At 29.2% G+C, this 14,735-nt stretch overlaps 5 protein-coding genes across 5 annotated transcripts; 2 read left to right on the top strand and 3 right to left on the bottom strand.

The window, feature by feature from the left end:
• Nucleotides 1-90: 90 nt before the first annotated feature.
• On the bottom strand, nt 91-474 carry PmUG01_09016000 (conserved Plasmodium protein, unknown function; the record flags this gene model as incomplete). Its single annotated transcript, XM_029004840.1, has 1 exon — nt 91-474. The coding sequence occupies one exon, from the start codon at nt 472-474 to the stop codon at nt 91-93; it is 384 nt and encodes a 127-aa protein (XP_028861489.1).
• Nucleotides 475-1,673: 1,199 nt separating this feature from the next.
• Nucleotides 1,674-5,370, top strand: PmUG01_09015900 (exonuclease, putative; the record flags this gene model as incomplete). The annotated part of the gene is made up of 7 exons (XM_029004839.1): nt 1,674-2,360; nt 2,891-3,876; nt 4,091-4,166; nt 4,411-4,490; nt 4,631-4,702; nt 4,943-5,050; nt 5,340-5,370. 7 exons carry the CDS (start codon nt 1,674-1,676, stop codon nt 5,368-5,370), a joined length of 2,040 nt encoding a protein of 679 aa, XP_028861488.1.
• Nucleotides 5,371-5,617: 247 nt separating this feature from the next.
• PmUG01_09015800 (conserved Plasmodium protein, unknown function) lies at nt 5,618-8,270 on the bottom strand (the record flags this gene model as incomplete). Its single annotated transcript, XM_029004838.1, is given in 4 exon segments — nt 5,618-5,678; nt 6,034-6,105; nt 6,407-7,305; nt 7,320-8,270. The coding sequence occupies 4 exon segments, from the start codon at nt 8,268-8,270 to the stop codon at nt 5,618-5,620; spliced, it is 1,983 nt and encodes a 660-aa protein (XP_028861487.1).
• A 1,167-nt stretch (nt 8,271-9,437) lies between these two features.
• On the bottom strand, nt 9,438-10,927 carry PmUG01_09015700 (apicoplast ribosomal protein S15 precursor, putative; the record flags this gene model as incomplete). The annotated part of the gene is made up of 4 exons (XM_029004837.1): nt 9,438-9,716; nt 9,918-10,061; nt 10,250-10,548; nt 10,837-10,927. 4 exons carry the CDS (start codon nt 10,925-10,927, stop codon nt 9,438-9,440), a joined length of 813 nt encoding a protein of 270 aa, XP_028861486.1.
• A 2,135-nt stretch (nt 10,928-13,062) lies between these two features.
• Nucleotides 13,063-14,490, top strand: RUVB2 (RuvB-like helicase 2, putative; the record flags this gene model as incomplete). Its single annotated transcript, XM_029004836.1, has 1 exon — nt 13,063-14,490. One exon carries the CDS (start codon nt 13,063-13,065, stop codon nt 14,488-14,490), a length of 1,428 nt encoding a protein of 475 aa, XP_028861485.1.
• Between the last annotated feature and the right edge of the window lie 245 nt (nt 14,491-14,735).

Genomic DNA, 14,735 nt, shown 5'->3' with positions numbered 1-14,735 from the left:
CATTTACTGCTTATTTATCTTTTATACAAAATGAGCAAGCATCATGAGGATGTTAAAATTAAAAAATTGTAATCCTCATTAAATAGGGTGTTATACATTCTTCATATACCACATATTAACTGTTCTACATTTCGTACACTTAATACCTCCCTTATTAAGGTATAATAGAATATTTTGAATATTATCTTTGTTCAATAAATCATTTCTTTGTTTGTTAACCCCACATAGCCCACTCCTGTAAATTTGTCTGTATAGGTTATCATAAGATTTTATAAGTCCCTGGTCGCTAGTACTGCCAATGCCGCTAACATTGCTATTACCGCTGTGCTTGTCGAACGCATTTTTGTCGTAGTAGATCCTGGAGTACTGTGGGTATACCTTTGCATATATCAGTTCACATGCTTCATTGTAAAAAATAAAATTATTACATTTCCTACAAAAGTATTTACACAAATTCTTGATCGTCCTTTTCATCTCAGAAAATTAGTATCCACTTCAATATTTCTTTTTTTCGATATGCTAACAGAATATGACTATGCGAATAAGTCTTTTTTTTTCTTTTTTTTTTCTCATGCCTTTTGTTCTAATCATTCAGTGCAATGCCGACAAGAATGAACGGAAAGAGGAAGAGTAAACTAGTGCGAAAAAAAAAATAAATAAAATAAAAATAAAATAATAACAATAATAATAATAATAATAATAATAATAATAATAAATTATATATAATTACAAATAAATAATAAATAACAGATAACAAATAAATTATAAACTATGAATAAAGATGCATACCCAAAATGTTCTATACGACCTCGCCTTATTCAAAACGCTCGTTTTTAATTTTTTTTTTTTATTTTATTAAACGCCTGAGTGCATATGTACATACGTCCGCGTTTTCATTATCAGTAAATCCACCATGATAGGGACTGCGCCTGTGACTCATCAATTGAGATGCGGTTACGGATAAGCATGCATTTGCTTGTGCATACTTATTTAGATACAACTTTGTGTAGTTGATTTTGCGTATTTAATTTTGTGCAGTTAATTTTTAGTCAATTTTATGCAGTTAATTTTTAGTCAATTTTATGCAGTTAATTTTTAGTCAATTTTATGCAGTTAATTTTTAGTAAATTTTATGTAGTTAATTTTTTTTTTTTTTTTTTTTTTTGTTCATTATTCCTTTATAATTTAAAGTGCTATGCTCCACTGACAAGATAAGAGCCAGATGAACAAGGACATCCAAAAAAAAAAAAAAAAAAAAAAAAAATAAAATAAAATAAAATAAACTGAAATAAGAAAAACGTGTGAGCGTATAACGGAAAAATTATTATATCAAAATTTGTTATACATATTAGTTCGGTTTATCCTGTAATTAGTAGACTTGTCGTTCAAGTTCATGTTTTATATGTGAGTTTGATTTCATTTTGTTTAACGCTGCAGGTGTATGTATATATGTACATATGTATATATTGCATGTGATCATATGCTTTTGGACGTAGGTACAGAACACGATATGAAGTGATGAAGTTATGAAGCTATGAAGCGATGAAGCCGACAAAGCAGCGCTGAACTGACGGAGGAGAACAAATAATTTTAATTTTTTGAAAATGCAAAGGTTGAAAAGGGAAAAGTGGTAATAACAAATTTTAGAAGTATATAACACGGGTATGCAGTCAATGATCCTTTTAATGTGTCTATCGTATTTTATGAATATGATAGTAGAAGCATATGGCAATGCGTTGAAAAACCATTACTATGTTAAATCGTACAAGTGTTATAGAAAAAAAAGCAAGAGCAATATGATAAATAGACATAAAACGCATAAAGTGTATGGTATACCAAGAATGTACAAGTGGTTAACATCATATTATCCAACAGTAAGAGAGGAACTAATAAATAATGAAATACAAAAAAGGGTTGATGTATTTTACATAGACATGAATGGTGTTATTCATCATTGTACCCATGCAAATAAGGATACGTTACCATTATATAATGAACATAAATTATTTTCCAATATTTTGCAATATTTAAAAAATTTATTTTATTTAATCAAGCCAAAAAAATTAATATACGTTGGTGTTGATGGTGTATCACCCAAGGCAAAAATGAATCAACAGAGGAAACGACGATTTTTAAGTTTATTTAAAATTAATAGTAATAATACTGCCTCGACTAACAATAATCTTTTTAATCCTAACTGTATAACTACGGGCACAGATTTTATGTATAAAATTAATTTATCATTAAATAAATGGTTTAAAATTTTAAAGAAAAAAAGCGTTTTTACTTTTGACGTTATATTTTCTGGTTCGGACGTTCCAGGGGAGGGCGAGCACAAAATTTTGAAGTTCATCCGGGAGGTACGCCACTCTGCTTTTGTCATGTCCATTTGTCAGAGTGTTTATTTGTCGCGTTTTATTAGCTTGTTTTTCCACTGTTTATTTTTCTTGCATAATTACATCATTCCCTACATGTACGTGCGTTTGTCTGTGAGTAGTAACACTAATAGGGATGTAGTTCGTGCATACACGTGCATAATATATATATATATATATATATATATATATATGTTACATACGTGACCTACATACGGCTGAACGTACCCATATGAATGCTTCTCCCATATGTGCTGCCCGCAAAACATGAATTCTTCTTCACGTATGTCTATTTATGTTCATGTATATCCATTTATGTTCATGTATATCCATTTATGTTCATGTATATCCATTTATGTTCATGTATATCCATTTATGTTCATGTATATCCATTTATGTTCATGTATATCCATTTATGTTCATTATATCCATTTATGTTCATGTATATCCATTTATGTTCATGTATATCCTTTTATATCCCATGTATATCCTTTTTCTTTATATCCCCCCCGCAGAATTGTAGAAAGGATGGAAACTTCAAAAATTACAACCATTGCATCTACGGGTTGGATGCCGACCTAATTATGTTATCCCTAGTTACTCACCTGAATAACATATTCATTTTAAGAGATAAATTTAAAATGACGAACGACTCGAGTGGAAACTTGCTAGAAAGTATTGAGAAAGGGCAAATGGATTTTAGTATTTCTTCCATTAAAGTGGATAAAAAGGAAGAGATACGAACCACCGGATTAGAGACTGAACGGGGGGATGCATTGCTGGACGACTGTTCACAGGAGGAAGCATCGGCAAAGGTGCGTGGACAAGAAGACGCATCAACAAAAAAATGTGCAAAGGAAACTGCTTCAATGAAGGAGCATGCACAGGGAGCAGCTTCACCGAACGAGCACAATAGCACATTTTGCAAAATTTACAAATACACAACAGAGTATTATACGAACCATGAATGTTTGAACAGCTATGATTTTGAAATACTAGATATATATAAATTAAGGACATCTATAAGAACACAAATTGCTACATATATAAATAAATTAAAAAAAGAAAAGAACATTGTGTTTAGTATAAATAGAGTAGTAGATGATATTGTTTTTTTATCGTTTCTAGTAGGGAATGATTTCCTACCACACATACCAAATATTGATATAAATGAAGGATCAATGAATGAAATTTTGAACTCATATATTTATTATATTTATAAATATTCAAATTATATTACATATAAAGATAAAGTACATATAGAGAGGCTAAAAATTATTTTAAAAATTTTAAGTGCTCAAGAATTTGAATATTTTAAAAAAAGAGGAATAAATGAAAATATTGCAGAATTTACAGACGAGCACAAATACAAAAATTATTATTATTTTCATAAATTTGGTTTGGATGATTCGAAACATATACAAGATATTGTTAAGAAATATATTGAGGGATTATTCTGGAACTTGCATTACTATCACTTCGGGTGTGCCAGCTGGTATTGGTATGCTTACGAGGGGGGGGGAGTGAAGCCTAACTAATGGCCGCTTGCCTATGCATTGAAACGAGCACATACATACATGCAGTATGTGCAGTACGTGCAATATATGCAGTGTGGGCATATGCACATGTATGGATTCACCTATGTGTGTACTTTCATTTTAAGACTAATTCTTAATTGGTGTAAATTTTTTTTTTTTTTTTTTTTTGTTTTGAAGGGAATACCCATATCACTATGCACCACTATGTAGTGACTTACTAAGTTTTGAAAAATCGGATTTCTTCTTTGAAAAGGTAAAAAATGTCCATATTGAACAACCCCAAGCGAGTGTGTTCATTTTTGCAGTTTTGCAGTTTTGCAGTTTCGCTATTTTGCTGTTTTGCTATTTTGTAGTTTCGCTATATTGTAGTTTCGCTATTTTGCAGTTTCGCTATTTTGCAGTTTTGCTATTTTGCTGTTTTGCTATTTTGTAGTTTCGCTATTTTGCTATTTTGCAGTTTTTCATTTTTCATTTTTCTTATTTTCTTTTCATCTCAGGGGAAGCCGTACTCAGCCTACACACATTTAATCAGCGTCCTTCCACAGAAGGATAAAAATCTGCTACCCGATGTGTACAAGTAATATCGTTTTGAATTATCCACTTAATTATTTCGTAGCATAGAGTTTGAGAGGTTTTTTTTTTTTTTTTTTTTATTTTCTTGTGTATGCTTCTTCAATTTTGTCATTTTGTTATCTTTTCGTCCTTTCCCATGTGCAGAAATATTTATGTTGAGGATGAAGTGAAATCGTTCTTTCCAGACAGCGTTAAAATAGATCCAAATGGAAAAAAGTAGTTATCAAAAAAAAAAGGAGTGCGCATTTTTATGCATATATATATATATATATATATATATATATGTGTGTGCATATGTATTATGTATACAGCGCAAATGGAAATATGTACAACTTTTATTTTTTCATTTTTTCATTTTTTAACTTTTCAATTTTTCATTTTTCATTTTTTCATTTTTCATTTTTTATTTTTTATTTTTTATTTTTTCATTTTTTAATTTTCCTCCTTTTGTATCAGGGAAACGTGGGAGTACATAGTGCACCTGCCCTTCATAAACTGCAACATGATAAACAAAATAATAACAGAAAAAAGTAAAAAGATCTCAAGGCTTAAATATAAGTTGAGGTATGAACAAAAGAATGGCAAATGAAGGGTGCTCGCATACTCACTTCTGAAAAGCTGAACTTTTTAAAATAGAGAAAATACCAAAAGGGAAAACAAAAGAGCAAAGTGGTTACAGATATATATAACGTCATAACGCAGTAAAACGTAGCTCTGTTAATCCGAACACTTTATTGCTTCATTATACTCCATTTTCACTATTTCGTTTTTGTACCATGGGCACTATTTGCATTGTTCGTACCATTTTATTTTATTACATTATATATATGTATATATATTTATACATTTTTAGGGAGTTAAACGGACGAGAACACAGGTACTAGAGAATGGCAACTGGGTGAAAATTTATAAAAGTCAAGAAATAATACACTATGCGAATCTTGTAATTGTAGAGGAATATAAAAAAGGAGAAGAATTAAATCCAACGGATCCGTTCGTATATGCCACAGTATTTCATTTTTTTAATTAGTCGTAAACGAATGAAAAATGATAAAATAAAAAAAAAAAAAATTGAATAATTGAAGATCGAAGAAAAACGAGGAGAGGGGATTTGAACAATATAATTTTGTGTTAATTCTTGTGCGTTTCCATTGATAGTAGAATTTTTGAGTAGGAGCTACTGGGTATACTTCTAAAGAGGGGAATCCAAGTAGAAGCAGGAAAAAAGAAAAAAATAAAATAATTAATTTCACATTTTTTTGTGCCTTCCCATGTATTACAGCTGCTGCTATACATGCACATGTACGTACGTCCATATATACATACATATATACATGCATATATACATATATACATATGTACATGCATATATACATATATACATATGTACATGCATATATACATATATACATATATACATGCATATATACATATATACATACATACAAATATATATATTATATGTACGTATTTTTATTTATATTTTTCCGTGCATATGCGGCCATTTTGTTTGCTACATGGCTATACTACTCCTTTTTACGACTTACATTTTTTCGACTTGATCCATTTCACTGCTGGTGATCATAACATCCTTTTTTGGTGATAGGGATATATCGTCCCTAAAAATGAAAAAAGAGTTTCAGTTTGTTTGCACCTTTTTTGAAAGACTCAACATGGGCATAAAAATAAGAATTTGCATGTAAATGTACAAGAACATAAAAATGTACATGATGAACGTGCATATTTTTAATATTTGTTTTTCTTTCCCCCTGTGAGAAGGGGTAATAGTGTGTGTCTGGCTTCTCACGCGTATGCAAATATGAGTGTATACATGCAATACGCATTTCATGTATGTACAGTCGTACGTATGAACGCGTGTACGTGGTGCCTTATTCCCCGTTAGCCCTGGGGTGAACTTACTTGTATGAAGAAAAGCCGAATGCATTTGGAGAAAGGTAATTAAAAGTGAAATTTATTTTATTTTTGAAGATGGATGATATATATTCAACAAAGTAGTTGAAGAAGGAATATCTCTTTGCAAACAGAACTGAACTGAAATCATAATTGCGAACATATAATCCTTTGGTTATATAGTAGTTAATAATTTGACTAGCCGTTTCGTTTAATATTTGAAGAAAATTCGTTTTATTATAGAAATAAATGTAATATGCTCTTTTTTCAAAAATCTGATTTTTCATTTTAAAATAACTGCGAAACGACATTTTGTCATTATAATCTTCAAATAAATTATCGACATAATTTATTTCTTTTTTAAAATCATTAATTAAATTTGGAGTTATTTTAATTTTTTTTATATTTTCCTTATATACTTGGTAAAGATAACTTTTTAAGATGTCCATGTTATGTTCATATTTTTCAAGTATGTCTGATAAAATAATATGAAGTAAATATGATTGATGTTTTTTTTTTATTTCTTCTATTCTTTTAGAGTTTGTTATGACTTTTTTATTTAGCTGGATGTTCATAAATCGTTTTAGTAATTTTTCAATTTCGTCTGTTGTTTCGTTAACATTCATCTTGTTCATATCTGTGATAATATTGTTTATTTGAATATTACTACTAAGCTTTAAATACTCTTGTAACACTTCAATTTTTAAATTTGAAAAAAAATTATATAAAAAATAATCATCATATGACAAATTTTTTAGTGTACTCGGTTTGTAATTTTTAAAAAAACAAAAAATGCTCATATTTTGCTCCTTATTGAGGTGTCTACATTGTTTTTCATTTTCCTGATTATTCTCGTTCTCGATCTCATTTACTTCCTCTTTCTCTTCCTCTTTCTCTTTCTCGTTTTTTTTTTTTTTTTTATAGTATAATATCTCTTTCTGTTTAAGATGACCTCTTCATTAATTTTTTGTATGTCCAGATCATTTTTTTTTTCGAAAAGGAATAAGTAATTCTCTTTCATATACAACTCATATTTGTACTTCCAGTGCCTTTTCATAAAGTCTTTCATTACATTAACTATTTCTGTCTTCTCTTTTGACGAATTTCTGGGCTCATCAGTGCTTTCATCATTGTTTCCATCACCACTGGTACTTCTTTCCTCATTATTGCGATAGTTGTATATTAAAAATACTACACTGTAGTTACGACTTCTTTCCTTACCTATGTAGAATATGAAGTCCAAAACATTTACAAAACTACCAAACGAGTTGATGTCGAGTAGATGGTTGTTCAAAATATCGTTATAATTAATCGGGACGACAGTGAAGTCTGATTGCTCAATATGATAGGCAAGCTTTTCTATACTATTTTTAACATAATGTAAGTTATTTTCAAAATATTCAAAGGGAGTTTCTTTGTTTCGTTCGTTTCGTTTGTCTCCTTTGCTAACTTTGCTTCCCCTGCTTCCTCCAATATGATGATCTGTTTTATCACCCGATGAGACTCGCTCAAGTTTCCTTTTTTTTTCTGTTTCACCATCTTGTTGTTCATTTGGATATAAAACAGTTTCTCCCTTTGCGTTTTTTTTCAAAATAAGGGGTAAAAAGTACACCTTCGATTTATTCTTAACTTGTTCATATACTTTTACTCCATCACTCACCCTTTTTGTGTACTCGTCTTTATTTTTTAATTTTATGTCTTTGCTTATTACACTATATATATGGTTAAACGTGTTAGACCTCTGTTGAGTTTTTGTACACCTACTTCTCTTATTGCACATTGCTATTCCATATTGTAATACGAGTAGATAGAATAAAAAAATAAAAGAATTTGAAAATGCTCCTTTTACATTTGGTGTAGTCAGGTATCCCATCTTCTAAAAACGCACTCACAAACGTACAAAAAAAAAAAAAAAAAAAAAAAAGAAAAAGGGAAAAGAAAAAGAAAAAAAAAAAAAAAAAAAGGAAGAATGAAAAGGAAAAAAGAAAAATACTCCTCAAGCGTATAATGCAAAGAACATTTCTGATTCTCAAATTAGAAAAACTGAAAAGTCAGGGGCCCCATATTCAGAATGCCCAAAGGGGTAAACTCGCCTGGGGCCTAAAATGTAGAGCCCATGTCCATACATTCATACATCCAATACGTACATATATGCGTCCGGGACGCACTTTATTAAATTTTAGCAGAAAAAAAGAAAGAAACGGAAAGCAAACATTGCACGGTAAAGGAATGCAAAGCAAAGAAGCTTATTTTGCATACAATTAAATTTACCTGACTTGTTCATAAATAGTCATATTTTTTTCAAACATTATCTCAATTCGGTCAATACAAAAAAAAGTAATATATAAAAGTATAATATATAAAAGTATAATATACAAAAGTATAATATACAAAAGTATAATATACAAAAGTATAATATACAAAAGTATAATATATAAAAGTATAATATATAAAAGTATAATATATAAAAGTATAATATATAAAAGTATAATTTATAAATGTACCATATAAACGTGTAACCGACATATATATAAAGAACAAAAATATGAATACAAACTCAATAAGTTAAAAAAAAAAATAAACCGCGTCAAACATATTTAATGCTAGTACAGTGTAATGCATAAATTGCGCAAAACGTAGATCTAAAATTTAAAAAAAAAAAAAAAAAAAAAAAGGCAAAATAAAGAGGAATTAAAGAGATAGAAATAATGTAAATCAAATTTTTTATAAACATTTAAGGAGAGAAGAAATATTTTAAAATGAATCCTGAAAATTGGTCACTATAATATGGGAATTATTTAAAAAAAAAAATAAATAAAGCCATAAAAAAAGGCTATAAAAAAAAAAAATATATATTAACTACTACGTATTCACCATCAACTATTACGCATTTAGTATTACGTATTAACAGTTACGCATCATCGATGTGCTCCTATTTCCAACTTTGTTCTTAGCAACCTACGTTATTACAAAATTATAAGCACGCCACTAAATGGATGAAGAAATACTTACTCCGTTTACTTTAATTTGATTTGGAATACTACATGCTGAAGAGAATTTTATCAGTTTGCACATTTTTTTTTTTGAGTTTATCTTTTTTCTTCTTTTCAGCATTATTTTTAAATCTTTTAGTATTGTTGAAATGAATATATTTTAAGTCCTTCGAATAATACTCGGCCGTTCTGGGTATTAATGGTTTCTTAATATTAAAAAAGTCTGTAATCTTGTTAAACATTTCGCGATCCTTTTGCCCTAAGTAAACAAGTAGTCTTCTTCGCTTACTAACACATTTGAATAAGCCCCTCAAGCATGCAAAATCCTAGGGGTGGGGTGAGATATTAAAAAAGAAAAGAAAAGAAATACGACATTGGAAAGAGAAATGTATAAGAAAAAAGTAAAATAAATAAGTAAAAATATAATACAGACATTCAGATATGCAAAAGTAATACGATGAATTAACAAAACTACGCCTCCACCGTAATAAAAAGAAGAATTAAAAAAAATGCTTTTTGATGTCTACTTTTTTATTCTTCTTCATATGTTCTGTTAAGAAATAAATTTTAAAAGTTAAAATTATTATTTGTATTTCACTGCTTCCACAATCCTTTTCGTGTCTTTGGAATATTTTTCTGTACTTTTGAGTGATCAGATCCTTTAAGAGATCCTGTAAAAAAGGAAAGCGGGGAGAGGCGCTATGAAACAGAGCGAAAGGGAAAGGGTTTGTGTACATTATCAATTTTGGCAATTAAAATAATTTTCTTATGTTTATTTTGCGCATTTTTTTCAATTAGAATTCATGCTATAACACTATACTACACGAAAACACTCCCATTGTATAACACTTCCACACACCGGTTTAATCGTTATGTTGCTTTTGCTAAAGGAAAACGAACGCTCCATAGTGATGTTTTCGCCCTTTTTTAAAATTTCATCTATTTCAGATCTCATTTTTTCAGTTCTTCCTTTTGTTCCTGTTCCTACAAAATTCTCTTGCATATTATCATCTATATGTTCGTTATTAGTATTTGGCAATTTGTTTGTAAACTTTTCATGGTCATTATTAGCTTTTAGAATTATGCTCCTGTTCAGGATTTTTTTGTTGGGAAATATACTTGGTGCTTTATGCTTAGAACAGTAATTAATTTTATCATCTAAAAAGGAATATAAAAGTAATAGTGGATCATGAATGCGCATTTGTACTATTAACATATGAAATTGCATGAACATGTTAGCCAGCAATATAACATGATGACCAAGACAATACGGGGAACAATACGGGGAACAATACGAACGCGAATTTACACGATGTATTTTTAAAATGGTCAAAAAGAGGTAAGTGGGTATATGAACCTGTTATACGCATTTGATGTATGCCGTGTGAAATGTTTATCACGAAATGTGCAATATCTCTTTTTTATTTTTTCTTTTTGAACGTCTACCTATATAAAACCCATTAGTAAACAGTATTATAGACAGTAGTTGTAAATGGAAAAATAAAGTAAGTGCTGAGCATGATTTTATTTTTTTCATTTAAATTTAGCAATCCTGTATAGCAAATAAAGTATATTATTCTGTCATTTAAGCATTTAATATTATTAAGCACGTATGGGAATATTAGTTTGTGCTTTAACATATATACATATATGATATATATGTACATACTTTAAAGTGTTAATGTATAAATATACATCCCTGAGATTTATGCTGACGGATTAATCGGTATGGCATTCCCTTTGCAATTTTTGCCTTTTCTCATTTAGGGCAACACATATGCATATATATATATATACATGCATATATTTGTGCATACATTTATGAGTATATTTATGTATATGTTCGGGCATACATTTATAAGTATACTTATGTATATGTTCGGGCATACATTTATAAGTATACTTATGTATATATTTGTGCATACATTTATGAGTATACTTATGTATATGTTCGGGCATACATTTATAAGTATACTTATGTATATATTTGTGCATACATTTATGAGTATACTTATGTATATGTTCGGGCATACATTTATGAGTACACTTATGTATATATTTGTGCATACATTTATGTATACATTTATGTATACATTTATGTATACATTTATGTATATGTATAAAAATTCCTTTTTCACGAGAATTCTTATATAGCAAACTTATTTACCCCTAAAAATATGCCTGGTCAAGCAAGCATATATATATATATTTTTTTTTTGTTGGTTAATCTTAATTCAAATTATATGCAACACTGCACTATGTTCTTTCAACATGTTAAAACAAAAGAGATGTTAACATGCAAATAAAAAAAAAAAATCCCTTCGACTAGAGAAACGATGTTTTTTTTAAAAAAAAAAAAATAAAAAAATACAAAAATAAAAAAATAAAAAAATAAAATAAACGTTATATCTATTGAACTATTAAACTTGTCAAAAGGGCAGTATAATGTATCGCATAATTACATAAAATAATTTAAAAAAAAAAAAAAAAAATTGTGAAATAATCTGAAAGGGATAAAAATAAAAAGGGGGAGCTGACACGTTAAAAATATATTCATTTATATACCTATGTAACGTACAGTATTTTACGGGGAAAAAAAAAAAAAAATTTTCTACAAATATTTGAAGTATTTCCATCTTAACATTTACATATATACATACATAATAGATAATATATACGTACTTACATTTATTCAGGTATAATCATATATATGCACGTATGAAAATGTAAACGGACTTTGAGTCCACCAAGGGATATATCACTTTGAAGTGTTTGATCTGATATTAAACATCATATGAAAACCAGAATAAAATGTTTCGTTTTCGCTTTTTTTTTTTTTTTTTCTACAAAAATTTATATGTATATATGTATACGTATATGTGGAAGGGAAAAAATACAATGTTGCTTTTGCTTTTTCCATAAAAAATATTAAAAATGAAAACCTCTTTTATGGCTTCTATACTATATATATATTAATATATTTTCTTTTGTTCAGTAAGTTTTGTTATGTACCACCAGAACAATACTTACATATATATGAATGTCCGCATGTATGCATATTTTTATGTATGTACGTATAAACGTGCAGAAATTTTCAGCGTTGTACAAATAATCTCCAACAAAATAAGCATGTAAAAATAAGGAGAAGAAAGTGTGAGATGAAAATTTAGTGCTTGCTTGTGAGGACGTAAAAACTTGTTTGGAAATTTTTTTTCTTTTTTCTTTTTTCTTTTTTTCTTTTTCTTTTAATTTGCAATACTAAGATTAATTTTTAAGTATTAGTTTAGAAATATAACTTCGCTGGTGCACTCTCTAATTCGTGTGCCTGAAAAGAGGAAAGTTGAAGCAAACGATCACAGGAATTATTTTTATAGGAGAGTAAAAGTGCGCATATATATATGCATACAAGCATATATATATACACGCATATATATATACACGCATATATATATACACGCATATATATATACACGCATATATATATACACGCACTATATATATATATATATATATCCATACATGTACACATCCTTTCCCCCTTGAAGGCGTAAATCACCCGCGCATAGTGCAAACAAAACGTACACATACGCGTACACGCACTCGGACACGTGTACTGTAACTTGTAAGCTCCTATTTGTACCCTCTTCCCCGTCCCCTCCGTTTGACGATAAAATGCAGATAAATTTAGAAAACATTAACACGTCAGGAGATACGAAAAAAGAGAGGGTTAACATACACAGTCATATTAAAGGACTGGGGGTGAACACAAATATTTACCTACATGAAGAAGAAATAAATTTAAGTGATACAAGGTACTCCATCTTTTTTGATAACAGTTGTGGGTTAGTTGGTCAATATAAAGCTAGAGAAGCATCATTATTTCTGGTTGATTTAATAAAACAAAAAAAGCTAGCTGGGAAATGTATATTATTAGCAGGACCAAGTGGAAGTGGTAAAAGTGCATTAGCTATTGGAATAAGTAGAGAAATAAATAAAAAAATGCCATTTGTATTTCTCTCAGGATCTGAAGTATATAGTAATGAAATAAAAAAGACGGAAGTTATTTTAGAAGCCTTTCGAAAAAGTATACACATAAAAATAAAAGAAGAGAAGTTAGTATATGAAGGTGAAGTAGTAGATATGCTTGTAGAAGAAAATGAATGTTTATATTCATTAAATAGGGCAAAACAAATTAATGCTATTATTATTACCTTGAAAACTGTTAAGGGGTCAAAAACATTGAGATTAGCACCTAAAATACATGAGCAAATCGTAAGAGAAAAAATAAAAATAGGTGATATTATATATATAGAAACAAATACAGGTCATGTAAAAAGATTAGGTAGGTGTAATGTATATTCAAAAGAATATGATATAGAATTTGATGAATATGTTTCTTTACCTAAAGGTGAAGTACATAAGAAAAAAGAAGTTGTTCAACAAATATCTTTACATGATATAGATCTCGCTAATGCAAATCCCACTGTTGGTGAAGATTTAGCATCTGTTTTAAATTCATACTTAAGACCTAAAAAAACAGAAATTACAGAAAAGTTAAGAGTAGAAATTAATAAAACTGTAAACAAATTTTTAGAAATGGGTTTAGCTGAAATTATCCCAGGAGTTTTATATATTGATGAAGCACATATGTTAGACATAGAATGTTTTTCTTACTTAAATAGAGCTATTGAATCGCCTTTAGCTCCTATAGTTATTATGGCTACTAATAGAGGAATTTGTACTGTTAAAGGTACAGATAATATAGAACCACATGGTATCCCAGTAGATTTGTTAGACAGACTAATAATTGTTAAAACTTTTCCATATACATTAAAAGAAATCGTACAAATATTAGCTTTACGTGCACATTCTGAGAAAATTAATATTAGTGAACAAGGCATGAATTACTTAGCGAAAATTGGAATTCAGTCTTCTCTACGTTTTGCCATGTTATTATTAGAACCGTCCAGAATTATTGCATCTATTGAAGGGAAAAGTATTATAGACATAAATCATATAGAGCAAGCGGATGAACTCTTTATGGATGCTAAAACGTCTGCGCATAGAGTCGTAGAGCAGGCAAACAAGTTTGTTAACTAGCAACTAATATGTTTTGGTTCTGCCACCTGCTTGTTTATGCTTTGCTTTTTTCGCGAGAAGAGGATGAACCCGCACGCATACGTACGCGTGTATATGTATGTGTATATGAACATGTGCGCATAACCATTCCATGCCCGCATGTCCATGCACAGCCCCCCCCCCCACGTTGCTTATGTTTAACTCTTTCCCCTTATAGTTTTTCTTCAAACGTGTTCTTTTATTTTTAAAAATATTTTTTGTTCCTA

Source organism: Plasmodium malariae (assembly GCF_900090045.1).
Source record: "Plasmodium malariae genome assembly, chromosome: 9".
Lineage (NCBI taxonomy): Eukaryota > Apicomplexa > Aconoidasida > Haemosporida > Plasmodiidae > Plasmodium > Plasmodium malariae.
Note: the sequence above shows the minus strand (reverse complement) of the source record. Positions and strands in the feature narration are given on the sequence as shown.